The sequence below is a fragment of the Ornithodoros turicata genome, unplaced genomic scaffold, assembly GCF_037126465.1.
Source record: "Ornithodoros turicata isolate Travis unplaced genomic scaffold, ASM3712646v1 Chromosome23, whole genome shotgun sequence".
NCBI lineage: Eukaryota > Metazoa > Arthropoda > Arachnida > Ixodida > Argasidae > Ornithodoros > Ornithodoros turicata.
Window position 1 is genome coordinate 2641274 of NW_026999342.1, and position 16536 is coordinate 2657809.

General features: G+C 44.6%; 1 protein-coding gene across 5 annotated transcripts; it reads left to right on the forward strand.

Moving 5' to 3' along the window:
* Positions 1-44: 44 nt before the first annotated feature.
* On the forward strand, positions 45-15805 carry LOC135373245 (uncharacterized). 5 transcript variants are annotated; one of them, XM_064606476.1, is made up of 13 exons: positions 45-1552; positions 1648-1763; positions 7531-7671; positions 9781-9931; positions 10415-10509; positions 10614-10854; positions 11164-11288; positions 11370-11452; positions 11617-11721; positions 12747-12854; positions 13672-13687; positions 13751-13884; positions 15664-15805. In XM_064606476.1, exons 3-8 carry the CDS (start codon positions 7597-7599, stop codon positions 11439-11441), a joined length of 759 nt encoding a protein of 252 aa, XP_064462546.1. In that variant the 5' UTR covers positions 45-1552; positions 1648-1763; positions 7531-7596; the 3' UTR covers positions 11442-11452; positions 11617-11721; positions 12747-12854; positions 13672-13687; positions 13751-13884; positions 15664-15805. The 5 variants fall into 5 exon arrangements, with proteins under 5 accessions (XP_064462546.1, XP_064462545.1, XP_064462547.1 ...); XM_064606475.1 differs by having other exon boundaries at positions 13672-13884; XM_064606477.1 differs by lacking the exon at positions 13672-13687.
* Positions 15806-16536: the final 731 nt, after the last annotated feature.

The window sequence follows — 16536 nt, forward strand, 5'->3', positions numbered from 1 at the left end:
TAAGCTTTCTATGGCAGCCATCATTTATCTTTACGTATACCCTGTTGGAAAAAAACAACAACAATGAAGTCCATACAAAATTACGCACGGAGTGTATGGATTTGAACGGAATTGCTACGGATTCCAACGGACCTGAATGGCCATCTATGGATCAGCTATGGTCGACTTACGGAGACCATACGCTGCTCCTAAGGACTGTTGGGCCGCTGAACGGAGTCCATGCACTGCTTCTAAGGGCTGTATGGTCGCTGATAGGTGTCCATACGCTGCTCTTAAGAACTGGTTTGGAAGCTATACGGTCGCACATTCAGCGTATAGACTGGCCGTATGCCCACGGCCCATGAACACAGATGTATGGTCATTGGCGCGTGTTACGCAACAAATACGAACTGCCACCCGTGTTATTTCGTGTTTGCCGATAATTTGAGGTTATTTCGACTATAATTTAATAATTTCGCACGGCATCGCGTTGCGATATGTTACAATTAGTTCCGTGCGGATATTCGAAGTGCAGTATGGTTCCGCATATTCGACAGAAACTAATAGCACCCGTACACTTCAAATACGTTTGAAATAACGCGAGAACAAAATTTCCAAAATATTGCAGCCGTGGCATATCCGCAAGTTGGCTTCACCCTGTCCATCAAAGCGTACGGCGAAGTCCACTATAAGGCACTGTCGAGGTTCGCGTGGAGCACGTGATTTCGTCTTTTGTTTTGGCTTCTACGTGTCTATCACCCGAGTTTTCGTAGTGGCTTTTTGGTTTATGCCTCTTTCATTTTATCGTCACTATCCTGCAGATCGGGTCCTCCTAATGTTGCGAAGTGAGATAGTTTCATGATGTTATGCTAGCGATGGATGAGGAACGAATGAGGCACTCATTCATTCTTTTAATTTATTGCACTTAGTTAAATAATTATTAATAATTTAATAAATTACTTTATTATTACTTAAATTAGTTTATTCCGTTAATGCACTTATCTTTTCCTCACTTACGCTTTCGTGAATAAACATAACCCCTGACTTAGTGCACACACAGAGAAGCTTCTGTTTGTATATGCCCTTTATGGAACAGACAGATGCGCTGAATCTCAGGAACAGGGGTCGCAATGAGTGTGTGTGTGTGGGGGGGGGGGGGGGGCAATGGCCCATATACCCCAATGGGTATACCACTTTTTTTACGTCCTGTAAAATATTTCGTGGAAGGATCTTTTAAATAATTACAATACACGAACATTTTTTTTAGAAAACAGGTGGCACAGGGCAGAACCATTCTCCCTTAGTGAAATGGAAATTACACATGCTCTTCAGTTAATGCGTGTGCATGTGAAAATTAACAACTGAGTTACAGGACGCGATACTCGTCCTGCCCTGGGCATTGGGAGCGCATGCTGCACCACTGGCTGCTGCTACTTTGGACAGAGGCCACTTTTCAGCTGCACTCATTGAAGGGTTGCCTATGAAAAGGTTGACATTATGAAACAACCAAATTGCATCAACATATCCTGCGAGGGCACATAACTAGATGCAGTCTTTGGCACTTCCAAAAGAGGTGAGCAGAGCTGATGACACAGTGATGAATGACGTCGCCCACTTAGTCGCGTTCAATCAGGTTGGGTAGATCACACACGTATGACCTTTCCTCAGCAGGAAACGTGATGAAAAGCACTGGCGGAATAATGTGGTCTACATCCAATGCCTCAAAGTTTGCCATGGGTGACACAGAAGCCTCCTTTACATGATGTGGGAAGGTTACTACAGTGGTATGTGAAACAATGACTGGTTTGCACAGCAGCACACACTTTTCAACATTGTTCACCACTATCTGGAGAATCTTGCGAATCCTATAGTACTAGCATCCACTGGCTGATCTTATCACACTACAGTCAGTTTTTTTTTTTTTTCCCTTGTATATGAGGTGATGTGGTAGATCTGTCCCTTTAACACAAAGCGAAAGAATTCCATTGCTGAGCTGGGCACAGAGCCATGCAGTGTAACGTAGTTTATTCAGACCACTTAAACCGTCCAGTGCTGGCTACAGACTGTCCTGATGTCCTTCTCCCCCTCTTCCTCTTCACCTCGGTGCCACTTCTTTCTTTTCCGCCACATGACGTGTATGCGGCAACACACTTCCGCCATATGCAGGTGCTGGATGGCTGTTTCTTCAGTGCGTGAAAAGCTGCCGACAATTTTGGGGTCCCGAGCATGCATGCTCCTCCAACATGCTGAACGCTTTTCAGCGGTTCGTATCCCAGCATGCTCTGACACAACTGTTTCGTGGCACATGACAACAATGTGTTTGACAGCACCATTCCACGTTCTTGTGACGTAGCCACACGCTCAATCATTTGAAGAGGTGCACCCTTGGCTGCCTTCACAGTCTTCACAAGTGTGCCATTCCCGCCCTCAAATACAAAGGCAGAATGTGCCCACAGGGGTCCCAGGCATTCGGCTGTCTTGGCAAGATGAAGCAGCTGGTGCATATTGTAGGTCATGCTTGTATTCCCGTAGAGATCCCTTGCACGAGCAGCAAAATGTCTCAGAAGATTATCTCAAAAAGCATAGGTAGTTAACTGATACTTCTATGACACAATAGGTATATACCAACATCTGCAACGTTCTGAAACTATGTTGATTCCGTTTTTATACATCATATAAACGGTGCAACGGAAAGTTAATTCTGCAATAAGGCTCGATTTCTCCCCGAATTCAGTCTGATAATTTTTTCCACCTGAATTCGCGTGAATTTTTTTATGAAGATATTTGCCCAATTTTTACCCCCAGACTTCGAAACAAAAAAAAAACGGAAAACTTCAAACTGATAAACCATGACCTACCAGCACGATCAAGTGAGGTATTCGTGAGTTCCAACGAGAGGAGAATGTGAACAGCCTCAACAAGCCTAGCAAAGTTCTTCCATGCATTGACCGGGATGAGGCCCAGCATACATGGCATACTATAGAAAAGTAGCCAGTGCCCCCATTCGCTTGCCTTCCAATGTGCCCTTTCGCTTAATGACCGTGGTAGCCTTGTGAAACAGTTGGGTGGAGTAATGACCTCCAATCGTGTGGTTGCTGGGCTACCTGCAGAATATATATATATATATATATTCTGCAGGTAGCCCAGCAAGCAATATATATATATATATACGCTACAAAATTTAGGTTCGAACGACCAGGATGTTGAATATAGATAGGGGAGAAAAGACACCAGAGACTGAAGTAGGGAGTAGGGGAAGTTATTTATTAAGCTGGCATTTAAACTAAGGGTCTTGGGAAGTCTACGTTTCGGCGGAAGCTCCGCCTTCTTCGGGACTGAGACGAAAATCTATGTACAAGGTCTTTTAAAAGGTTACAAAAGTCTGGGAGTCGCCAAGTACTGCGACTGTAGGGGCGTAAAAGGGATACTTCCTAACTATCTTCTCTCCGTGTCTTCTGCTGGCCATCGTTGGGTAATACGCTACAAAATTTAGGTTCGAACGACCAGGATGTTGAATATAGATAGGGGAGAAAAGACACCAGAGACTGAAGTAGGGAGTAGGGGAAGTTATTTATTAAGCTGGCATTTAAACTAAGGGTCTGGGGAAGTCTACGTTTCGGCGGAAGCTCCGCCTTCTTCGGGACTGAGACGAAAATCTATGTACAAGGTCTTTTAAAAGGTTACAAAAGTCTGGGAGTCGCCAAGTACTGCGACTGTAGGGGCGTAAAAGGGATACTTCCTAACTATCTTCTCTCCGTGTCTTCTGCTGGCCATCGTTGGGTAATACGCTACAAAATTTAGGTTCGAACGACCAGGATGTTGAATATAGATAGGGGAGAAAAGACACCAGAGACTGAAGTAGGGAGTAGGGGAAGTTATTTATTAAGCTGGCATTTAAACTAAGGGTCTGGGGAAGTCTACGTTTCGGCGGAAGCTCCGCCTTCTTCGGGACTGAGACGAAAATCTATGTACAAGGTCTTTTAAAAGGTTACAAAAGTCTGGGAGTCGCCAAGTACTGCGACTGTAGGGGCGTAAAAGGGATACTTCCTAACTATCTTCTCTCCGTGTCTTCTGCTGGCCATCGTTGGGTAATACGCTACAAAATTTAGGTTCGAACGACCAGGATGTTGAATATAGATAGGGGAGAAAAGACACCAGAGACTGAAGTAGGGAGTAGGGGAAGTTATTTATTAAGCTGGCATTTAAACTAAGGGTCTGGGGAAGTCTACGTTTCGGCGGAAGCTCCGCCTTCTTCGGGACTGAGACGAAAATCTATGTACAAGGTCTTTTAAAAGGTTACAAAAGTCTGGGAGTCGCCAAGTACTGCGACTGTAGGGGCGTAAAAGGGATACTTCCTAACTATCTTCTCTCCGTGTCTTCTGCTGGCCATCGTTGGGTAATACGCTACAAAATTTAGGTTCGAACGACCAGGATGTTGAATATAGATAGGGGAGAAAAGACACCAGAGACCGAAGTAGGGAGTAGGGGAAGTTATTTATTAAGCTGGCATTTAAACTAAGGGTCTGGGGAAGTCTACGTTTCGGCGGAAGCTCCGCCTTCTTCGGGACTGAGACGAAAATCTATGTACAAGGTCTTTTAAAAGGTTACAAAAGTCTGGGAGTCGCCAAGTACTGCGACTGTAGGGGCGTAAAAGGGATACTTCCTAACTATCTTCTCTCCGTGTCTTCTGCTGGCCATCGTTGGGTAATACGCTACAAAATTTAGGTTCGAACGACCAGGATGTTGAATATAGATAGGGGAGAAAAGACACCAGAGACTGAAGTAGGGAGTAGGGGAAGTTATTTATTAAGCTGGCATTTAAACTAAGGGTCTGGGGAAGTCTACGTTTCGGCGGAAGCTCCGCCTTCTTCGGGACTGAGACGAAAATCTATGTACAAGGTCTTTTAAAAGGTTACAAAAGTCTGGGAGTCGCCAAGTACTGCGACTGTAGGGGCGTAAAAGGGATACTTCCTATCTTCTCTCCGTGTCTTCTGCTGGCCATCGTTGGGTAATACGCTACAAAATTTAGGTTCGAACGACCAGGATGTTGAATATAGATAGGGGAGAAAAGACACCAGAGACTGAAGTAGGGAGTAGGGGAAGTTATTTATTAAGCTGGCATTTAAACTAAGGGACTTTTGTAACCTAAGGACTTTTGTAACCTTTTAAAAGACCTTGTACATAGATTTTCGTCTCAGTCCCGAAGAAGGCGGAGCTTCCGCCGAAACGTAGACTTCCCCAGACCCTTAGTTTAAATGCCAGCTTAATAAATAACTTCCCCTACTCCCTACTTCAGTCTCTGGTGTCTTTTCTCCCCTATCTATATTCAACATCCTGGTCGTTCGAACCTAAATTTTGTAGCGTATTACCCAACGATGGCCAGCAGAAGACACGGAGAGAAGATAGTTAGGAAGTATCCCTTTTACGCCCCTACAGTCGCAGTACTTGGCGACTCCCAGACTTTTGTAACCTTTTAAAAGACCTTGTACATAGATTTTCGTCTCAGTCCCGAAGAAGGCGGAGCTTCCGCCGAAACGTAGACTTCCCCAGACCCTTAGTTTAAATGCCAGCTTAATAAATAACTTCCCCTACTCCCTACTTCAGTCTCTGGTGTCTTTTCTCCCCTATCTATATTCAACATCCTGGTCGTTCGAACCTAAATTTTGTAGCGTATTACCCAACGATGGCCAGCAGAAGACACGGAGAGAAGATAGTTAGGAAGTATCCCTTTTACGCCCCTACAGTCGCAGTACTTGGCGACTCCCAGACTTTTGTAACCTTTTAAAATACCTTGTACATAGATTTTCGTCTCAGTCCCGAAGAAGGCGGAGCTTCCGCCGAAACGTAGACTTCCCAAGACCCTTAGTTTAAATGCCAGCTTAATAAATAACTTCCCCTACTCCCTACTTCAGTCTCTGGTGTCTTTTCTCCCCTATCTATATATATATATATATAATGCAGGAAAAAAGGCCATTAAATTAACGAATAAATGATACTAGACGTGTTTGAAATTCAAACTTACAGATTAACATGGCTTCTATGGCTGCACGCAGAGAAACATATACTCATGGCTGCCGCACCGTTCCATGAGTATATATATATATAAATGTTGAGTCCCGAAGAAGGCGGAGCTTCCGCCGAAACGTAGACTTCCCCAGACCCTTAGTTTAAATGCAAGTTTAATAAATAATTTTCCCCCACTCCCTGCTTCAGTCTCTGGTGTCTTGTCTCCCCTATCTATACATATAAATGTATATATATATACACAAAAAGTGAAAATAGCCGAAGCTCTGGAACCGTCAGAACCGAAACTCTGGAAGCCGTCACCGTGGAACATTGACGTCTCGCCGAGACGCACTGTTAGCGCCGACCCAAGATCGTGTCACTTCCCTATACGCCAGGCTGACGAGTCCCAAGTAGGACGAAACAGCTGTACTTGGCTGGGAGTGCACGATCAAATTGTAAACATATAACATATATATATATATATACTCATGGAACGATGCGACAGCACCAGAGGACACGTGTTTCGCCGTGTTTGCGGCTCGTCAGCTCTGGGTAGCTGCGCATCGTTTGGAATTGGCAAACCAGGGGTCGCTCAGCGAGCGATATACACCTGGGAGGGTTGTTGAGCACTCCTCAATGCCACAGTGCAAGCCAGTGAATTATGAAGTGAAGAAGCCACCTCAATCTGTAATTTTGCATTTCAAACACGTCTAGTGTCATTTACTTGTTTCTTTAATGGCTTTTTTTCTGCATTATAATTCACTGGCTTACACTGTGGCATTGAGGAGTGCTCAGTCACCCTCCCAGGTGTATATCGCTCGCTGAGCGACCACTGGTTTGCGAATTCCGAACGATGCGCAGCTACCCAGAGCTGACGAGCCGCAAACACAGCGAAACACGTGTCCTCTGGTGCTGTCGCATCGTTCCATGAGTATCTGTTTCTCTGCGTGCAGCCATAGAAGCCATCTTAATCTGTAATTTTGAATTTCAAACACGTCTAGTGTCATTTACTTGTTTCTTTAATGGCTTTTTTTTCGGCATTATATATATACATACATATACAGGGTGTCCACGCTAAGTGTGAACAGATTTTTTAATGGCGTTCCTTCACGAATTTTTTGCGGACTATCTATCGAACGGATTTTTGTTCTGAAAATGGCTTTGGTATCTGGTGACCGAAGAGATCAGATGTTCTCATTGGAGCAACTTCGTAGCTTTTATAATTAAAAAGTTAATTATTGAAAGTTAATTAAGACATTGCCTTAGGAGTCTGTTTATGCCCCCCTAGGGAGTGCCCTTCAGCATATGCTATATTGCAATTGATTTCATCTCGGAAAAAGTGATTGATATATTTTAAAAAATCTGTTCGCACTTAGCGTGGACACCCTGTATATGTAACACCACAGTGAGCACTGTGACAACTAGCTGGGCTAGTGATTGAAAATGTGGCTGGGTACACTTACACAAGTTTATCATAGATTCTGTGATTTGTCTTGTGACGCTCAGGAGCACACAGTGCATATAATCAACCGTTTGGCCCCACAGCAAGTCAACAGAGGTGAAGGGCCTTTCACACCGTTGATTGGCACGCCTCCTTCGAGTGCAAGTTCCATGTCTCGCTTCACCAAGGAATGCGTCCGTTTTGTGTCCGGCAAAGAGGAAAGAAGCCTCATGCTGCCTGCAATGGTAAGATTTTGTAAATATGACAGTGTAACGGTTTAAGAAAGGAACACGAGAACTGCAAGCAGTAATATTAGCCTCAGTTACCTTCAATGTGTTCTCCACATACAAGGCACCAAGTGCAAGGGAAGAACCCGTTGAGGGATATATGGCTTTGCACTAATGCACGTGCAGGGGTGTCCACACAGCAGCACATGCAAACGGCACGAGTTGAAAGCATCTCGGAGCCATGGCGCCAAGTAACTGCTGGGGAGCTGTTCAACTCTTCGACAAACTTCGTCAAAAACAAAGTCATGTTCGGATGAGTCTTTCCAAACCACAGGCCTATTAGGACACAGTTCTTGAATCTCAAGTGAGGTGGAAGTTCATTAATAATGAACTGAATTGGCCAAATTGATGTCTTCTAGGAATTCCAAAGTGAACTTCCGTCGGTGTTGAATGTGATGGTAATATCCGAAACTGTCATTACCCCATCTCTTCTCAGCTTTTTCACAGCTTAGCTGTCGTTATATCATTTATGGGGCCTGAAGAGTAAGCTGATTCTATTTTTTTGAGGTTGTCATGAAGTGCGTCCCTGGTTTTCGATATAACAAATTTCAGCTGATTATGGAAATTCAAAATGCTGAAAAAACTTCCTGAATCTCTGATGTCTGACGTGTCACTACGCATGCCACAGGTTCTGCAATCCAGGAGTGACGTTTCATTATCTTGTACAAGTAGAGACCTGCAGTCAGGGCAGTAGTAATGGTGGTTGACAAATCTTCCCTCCTTTGGTGCCCAGAGCTTCCGAAGCAGGTACTTTGTCCGTGGCAATACATTGCTTCCAAAGAGCATGTTTATTAATTTAAGCAGGTCTTCCACACATGTACATGTGAGAGTATAGTCAACGACAAAAGACATCAGCGCAATTGCGTCAGCCTTCTTTGTTGGCGAGTTTGGGAGTGTTTCATTTCCAAATTCCCTCAAACAATTTGCCAGCAGCTCTGCATCTTCAAAGGTAGACAGCCTGTGTTCTTCCTCAGTTGGCATTTCCTGTTGTTCATAGTCGTTCTGATGTGGACTGTTCAAATGACTCTCATCTGGCCCTGCTGATTCAGTGCTTGATTGTCCATTGCCATTCAGCATTTGCTCATCCTGGTCTGGAGTTGAAACCTTCTTCAAAGTTGTTGCTGTTGTGGATGCCTTGAGTAAAACCTCCTACAGGCGATTGGTCAGTGCCGAATGATGTGTGATCATTCATGGGTCCACTAGCACCGTTATAATTCATCACAGTCCCGTCATTGTTGAGGAAGACGTCGTCGGCGCTGGGTCCATGGAGGTGCCACACAGGGCGCGTTAAGTGACTGTTGTGAAGAAGAGAACTTCCCACGCTGATATTTTCCCTGCCCGGTGTGCTCGTGCTCGGTGGACTGTTCACTGATCCAAAGCTATCGACGTCGTTTGCGCTGGTTGTTGCGCGAAGTCGTGAGCTCTTTTTCGTCCTGTAGTGGAGTGTTGATCGCGGAACTTCAACTTGTCTGCCTCTGTACATGTACAGTTTTTTCTTTGCAGTTCGATTGCTTCTGTCCATCGTACGCTCGTCTTCATCTAATAAGGAATGTATGAACCGGTACTACAGGTATTACGGGCGAAAACAAACGCAACTAAAGAAGCCATTAGCGCGTCAACTGGGGGCCGCCATGTTGGATGACAAAGCTTGGGATGGACTAACAACGCTACACTTCAATAAGTACTAAGCTGCACTGTTAAAACGCAATCAGCCAACCTATTTAAGGTTGTTATTTTATAATTCAATATCGTAGTATATCTGAGATGCAGATATGGTGTCACGAAAAGTTTTGTTTCATGACGTGCAAATAGCTTCAAAGAATGTCGCCGTTCCACGTTTTGATACCGCTGGCGCTAGTTTGTATTTGTCAGTGCGTGCTTATTTCTCCACGTGTATTTGGATTTTGCTTCAAGTTAGCGATTCATGTGATTTTCACTTCTTCAGACAGATGTAAGCAAGTCTCACTTCAAGTAATTAGTCGTTTGTGGTGTCCGCGTGCTCGACGTAACTTTTATCTGCGACTTTTACCTTTGAGGAAGTTTGCTATGTATGCGTACATAAAATAGTCTGACGGAGTGGAAGCTGTTCTGCCTGTCTCCAAGATCAAGAATTTTCAACCGAAAGATAGGAGTGACATTGGGACTGCCGCTAAGGATGCGTTTTGGACTGACGGCGTTGTCCAAGGGTACTATCGTGCCCAGATTCTCTTTTTAGGAGGTGAGTTTCCATGTCTGTTTCTATGACGAAAAACTTTGCACACGATAAGCATTGGTCATTCTGCATGTGCCCCATGATGTTCGGTTCGGTTCTTTTCGGTTACCATAGTGTACATGACCACAGCGAGAATTAGCACATTAACAACAAGGAAAGAAGGGCAGTCTCCTTTGTTGTGCCCACGTTGTTTAGCTGCTGTTCCTTCTGCTTCAGAAGAAAATTCTTTAATACAGCGCGTCTCTAAAACATATTATTGGATCTTTAAGAAAGGATATCAATGTTTGCTCTGTTCCCTCAGTATTCCTATTCCTCATCTGTGTTCAGGTCCTTTTGGTAGCTCCCGTCCTTTTCTTTTTCTCCTCTCTGGAACGTGTTTGGTCAGATTTTTTTCAGCACGCGGTTTGTGCATGTTTGTGAAATGAAGGATATTTCACGCGATGTTCACCTCATCATTATGTTACATATGATGGTGCTCTATTTTTGCAGAGACAAAGAAGCAACTGCTTGCAGCACTTTCACGGCAGCGCAAGCCGATACCAACAATCTTTGATAAAAACCTCTTTGATGATCTGCCAAGCCAGGTTTGTTGCCTGGGGTGCACCTGACCTCAGCACTACAAAAAAAAAAAAAAAAAAAGATAAAAGGTGTTTGAAAAGCACAGATTGTAACAAGTGCATTCTTACAGCCATCTCAAGCACCTTCAATCAACGAAAGGCGGGCCAACGCTCGGACAGCACAAAACAAGGGCCTTAGGGAGATCCTGCGGAAGAACACCCCAGATGATGAGCTGGTACCAAAAAGGTTGCTCGATGAGGCACACCAGGAAATCACAAGGCTCAAGGATGAAATACAGCAGTTGCATCAAGACTTAAAACGTGAGAGAGAAATATGCCACCGATTGGATGATGCTCTTCTCAACAAAATAGGTATCGTAACACGTCATTGTTGGCTATATTACTGCATTTCCTAGTGATTTAGTGATTCAATGAAGAGAGTGCTGTGGTACATCAAAGCTCACTATAACATGTTCATAAAACAAAACAGCACAAAACAGATGGCGATGGAGGGAAGGAAACAAAACAAGTGCTCTTGTCCTCTGTGGTGTCCTCTTGTGCGCTGTCTTGTTTTATGAACATGTTCTGACTTACCCAAGTCAATGCCTTAACTCTGTTACATGCTGTCCAGTATCTTGTATAGTTGTGTTACAATGCGCACATAAATATTTTATTTCACAGATGCTGCTTTGAGAACACAACATATTCCTACAAGCCCACTGCCAGGAAAAGGACGTAGCCCCGTCACTTTCACAAACCTTCAAAGTGCATTAAGGTGCATGATTGAAGATCCCTTCACGGGTCTGGTAAGTGTTTTAGTTGACTTCGCACCCTGGAACCTTTGTCAGTTATTGCGTAGCTCTCAGAGAAAACCTGTCTTCGTTTAGACCGAGACAGCTCGCAGGAGTAGTCAATGTTCTCAAATGCACCACTGCCAAGCCAACACTGTGCCCCTATGAGAGTTGATGAGGTATGAATAGTTATTGTTGACTCTACTACCTTATAATCTGCATAAAGGAATGTGTATTATGAAAAGGGGCTCTTCAGATCGCTATGTTTATACGTGTGGTATGTTACACGTATTTGCACCAAAAGCAATGTTGTTTTTCACAACACTGCCATCCATGTCATCAGGGTCACGGAATGTCAGCCGAGCAGGGTTTTGACACACTGGGCTCCTATCCAGGCACTGGAGCCATAATGGACACCAGAAGTACTTGTCACGCTGGTGAGGTGATGGTAAGTGTACAGACAAACAGCAGAATTAATTCTTGCACCTGTATCTGTGGCAACCATGAACAAGGCCCTGCGAAAGGGTCCTTGACAATTCCCATGGTACAGGCACCTTTCGCTGTCATCTACCTTGCGCACCTGTTATCTCAAGGGCAGGCTTCCCATTAGAGTGACATTGCTGAAGAGGGTATCTGCGTCGCTGTTAACAATTAAGTGAATTCTTAATTTTGTGCTTCATCTTTGATGGGGTAAAGCCTGGTTCCCACATGCAGCATCTCGGCGAGAGCTTCGTCCACGTCGCATGCGCTGGGATCTATTTTAATGCGTCGCAAAACCACCACTGCTCTTATACAGGGTGTCCAGTGCTAAGTGTAGAAATGGGTTTTCAGAAACAGAGCTGCCAAAGGAAAGCTGATCGCCTTCCCGCAAGACTTGAAAAGCAAACAGGCGAGTCTCATAATGGAGCACCAGTTTGCTAAAGCCTAACAGGAGAGACATTAGTTTTCCTTTTCCTCTTGTAGCTCTGTTTCTAAAAAATCATTTCTATAGTCAGCATTGGACACCCTGTATGCTAAATGCTTGTATTTGCCTATTTAGGCAAATTTCTGATCTTTACGTGTTACGGCCAGGTGATAACATAAGCAAAGGAGGAAAGCAACTTCTAATACTGAGCGAACGTAGCCTTTACAATACCAAATACTGCTGGGTGCTGTATCAGTAGCTTAAAAATCCTGTCGTAATAACCATTAAGTTATGCACCACCCGAATTGTTGAAATTGGGCTGTCGATATCCAGAACGGTAAGAATCAGTATTTCACTGCCCACTGCACTGCACGGCTTGCTGCATCAGTATGCAGCACCGTACCACCTTTTAAATGCTTTGATCTCAGATATACGTGTTAGGTTGGAAAAATGAGCCGCTTTTTCTGATTTAATGCCGCCGGTTCCAAACTGAGCCATCTAGGCACGACTCGTTTCATATGTTTTTGCACAGGTGTGTCAAATGATCACTTGAATTGACATGTCGACAGGGCCTGAACAATGGAATGCCACCACAGCAGGGTCCGGACACAGTGAGTCCAGGAGCTGGCGGGGATGTCCTTGGCATTAGCCCTACCTGCCCTTCATCTGAGCCACAGGTAAGCATGTAGGCCGGCCTCATCTACATTTGTGGCACTCGTAAGTTGAACACCTTAGAGAACTATGGAACTTATGACTGGAATGGCAAGGTGGAAGCTTGCCATAGTGCGCCGAACCTGCAAAGCTTATCCTTAGTATGGGGAAGAGCGATGAAACCTGAGGGAGAAGATCTTTCTCTGATGTGTTTTGTGGTTTGTGTTCTATACTGTTTGGCCTGCACAGAGAAAACATAGAACAAATGGCTAGGTATCACTGAATGCATGCAAGGAAACACGGGCATTTTTTAATTATTATTGACGAGATAGCATTAAGGAGCCTGTGAGGCGAAAAAAGCGCGGAGCCGCTATGCGGTCAAGAATCCCCATTCTCCTCTCTCGGCGAGGACAGATGCCGACTCGTCGCACCTCGTCAGTCGCCCCTATAGCCTCGGAAGCGAGAAAACACTCTGCAATGCACATCTCCTCAGTTATCTCCCAGCTGCAGACGAGATTGGACGCACTTGCGCATCGCTCTTCCACACTGTCTCGCCCGGCTTGGCCTCCCCGCGTCGCCGTGGATCGCTACCGCGTTCCACTCTTATCATTATTATTTTATCATCATCGTCATCATTGTTACATTTAGCCTGTCTGTGTGCCACGAAAATAAATCCCTATTGTCTATAAATCTATATTGAAAAGGAAGTCCTGTACTGAAAGTACTGTCACAGAATTGTGCATTGTGTGCTGCAACACATGGTGTAATAATGGGTGCTGTGCATCATGCCACGTTGTCATTCTGTGTCTATTACATAGTGATGTTGTTCTTCCTGCATTTCAGGCTATCTTGGGCGATGGTATCTTCATTGCTGCTGAAAAGCTGTCGCTTGCCATGGACTCTGACTCTGTATTTGTTACAGAAATTGCAAGGGCCATGTGGACAACAGAAGAGCTTCAGGGCAGAAGCCTTACAGGAAAGCCGTGTCAGTGGTTTTTAAAGGAGGGGCCACAGGCAAGCGGGCGCTTACACCAAAGAAGGTTTCTGCACTGAAGCGTAAGCGATGTGTTTTCTACGAGAGTGCGTAGCAGTGGCCACGGATGCTGTGTTGCATGTTACTTGCTTTGAGATGGAGCCACTTCTGTGCAAACAATAGCTTTAGCCATGCATGAATTGTGCTTTCTGCGTGGATTACAGTTACCGGTGCATTCCTCTGATGTTCTTGTGGTCTGATCAAATTTAAGTAGAAGCAAAAAATCTACCAATTTTTAACCAAATAAGATTCGTCCTACAGAGGGTTTTATGGATGTGGAGGGTGGGACCACAAGTCTTCGTTTATAGTCACAATTAGCCTGGATAACCTGATTAATGCAAATCCTTCTCTGCGGTGCTGTTGTGTAGCCGGATAACCTGCTTTTCTCGCCAGAACGACAAATGCTCACTGTGCGTGGATGAGACAATCTGAAAGAAAGATAGGTGAAGTGTGTATTGAGGCTGTTATACTTTTCTGTCAGCACTCCCTGTTGCCAAATATGCAGAAAACATGTAATTCTAAAAAGTATAGTGCTGTGAAAAGCTTCTCTTTGCGCTCCTGCACGAGTAACGTATGTAATCCGAAACAAAGTAATTACTGGTAAAGATGGCCTGACTCAGCCTAGCTTTTTTATCTTAACAGACTCAGGGTCCCCAATGGTATGGCAGGTGTTGTGATACCTTGTGATGACGCAGTGCTGTAATTGTCCAGCCAGGGGTTGTATGCAGGTTGTGTCACGAGAAGCTGATAGGCATTTTTAAAACAAGGCCCATTTTTTCATTTCTCACATGCCCTACTCAAAAGTAATTTCAATTGAGGAATTAGTGCAGGCCCTACTTTGCTCCTGTAATTAGTATCGCTAATTAGGATGAATCGATAGGTTGTCTAAAATGCAAAGTTGTACTGTATGCCCTTGGAATTTGTTTTCCAAAAACATGAGCATTCAGTGACCCTCCCATGGCCAGTAAAATATCTTCGGGCAGATTCAAATATTTTGTGCATGCAACCGACCCCACTTGTTGTGCCACTCTTCTTGCTCTCTCAGTTTTGGGCTTCTTCCTCGTGTGTGTTTGTATGATGCATCCACCTTGTAAGGGTTTCTGAAGTTTATAACCGAGATGAATGGTAAAAGAGGAAAGGACATGTGGCGATTATATCTGCATTCTCGCATAGTGGGGTTCAATATGTACAATAGAAGCAAAAGCACCAATAAGGGAGAGGAAAAAAACTGCTTCACAGCACACAGGAGTCCGTTGCGCACATGTAAATTTCCTGTTTCGTTATTACTTTTTTTATAACCCTTTTACTGACAAATGGAGGTTGCTCAATGCCCGCGTTTGGGGAAAAATAATTCCATAGGCACATGCTGCCTTTCTAATTTACACCACCTACTGATTCTTATTACCTAGACAAATTTAATTAGTAATGCTAACTAAGCGCTACATATCTGATCATTTGAAATTATACTGAGTATATGGAAAATTTCAAGGGGTAATACTAAGGAAATCTATTTTTACAAATTCTGGTCAATTTTTCATGATGCACCCTGTCCATGTCTTTCACGGGTAATTAAGTTTTGTACATTACCTGTGCCCTTACCCGCCAGGCGTACAGTAACGAGGATGGACTGTATTGATACTGGCTGAGGCATTCAAAACTGTGTAAATGTGAGGCATGTCAAATGTTGGCAGATGAGAGCAGGCTCGCCAACTTAGCACCTTTTATCGTGTTTGTTTGGATTTGTATGCAGCTGCGTACTAAGAAGAGAGGACCGAGAACTAAAAGCACATCCTTAATTTCAGGATGCTTCCAACAATATCCGAAGGAAAAGAGCTGTTCCAGAGGGAGAGACATGGTGCAGAGGCTTCACAAAGTCAATGGCTACCTCGCCGATTTCTTGAAAAAAAAATGTGACGTGAAAAAAACATTAAACGGTATTGAAAACACAAACAGCCAGCATGTGCACATCATTTAGATTCACATTCACATTCTGTGATGCTTGTGGAGATTCAGCATGTTCACAGGTGTGCGGTCCACCTTTTTTATGGCCTTACGACCGTACGTGTAGGGACCCCGAGCAGTGCCGTACAGCTGGGGTGCGTAGAGAGCGGTGTATGGTCTGGGGGCTACGGTCTATGGCCTACGGCCTATGGTCTAGGCCATAGGGCACCGCAGTCCTTTCGGGTCGTTCAGTTATGCCGTACAGACTCCGTTCAGAGATTTGTACGTTTTTTTCCAACAGGGTAGTATTCAATACGCAAAGCAACTGATCAAACAACCAAGAAAAACCAACTGTTATCGAAGTACGGCAGTCATCAAAAAAGCCACACAGAGGTGGGATTTGAACCATATCGTATTGGAGAGAGTGGGAACCTGCGTTCACCACGACCGGAGCCTGGAAGTCGGCCGTATCAGCCGCGCATTGGAAGAACCACAAAGGAGACTTACTAACAACCGCCATGCTGCAGACCACTCTTCCGAAAGAACTGCCTGAGATCAAGCTCCCTGCTGCCCTTGTACCTCCCTCTTAAATACCTAGCGTAACAGAACAGCCAGCGGCCCCCAGGGGCTACAATGTCGGGGTAACCACTATCGCCCCCACATCGCCCCTTCCCCAAGTTCGTTACACAAAAGTTCAGAGGTGTCAGAGGAAAACTCCATGAGCAATTCTACCT

Excerpts from the sequence above, each read along its gene's own strand:
- LOC135373245 (XM_064606475.1), top strand. The coding sequence starts at position 7,597 with ATGTCTCGCTTCACCAAGGAATGCGTCCGTTTTGTGTCCGGCAAAGAG. Across the intron at positions 7,672-9,780 it reads GCCTCATGCTGCCTGCAATG|TCTGACGGAGTGGAAGCTGT; the intron begins GTAAGATTTTGT and ends TACATAAAATAG. Across the intron at positions 9,932-10,414 it reads CCAGATTCTCTTTTTAGGAG|AGACAAAGAAGCAACTGCTT; the intron begins GTGAGTTTCCAT and ends CTATTTTTGCAG.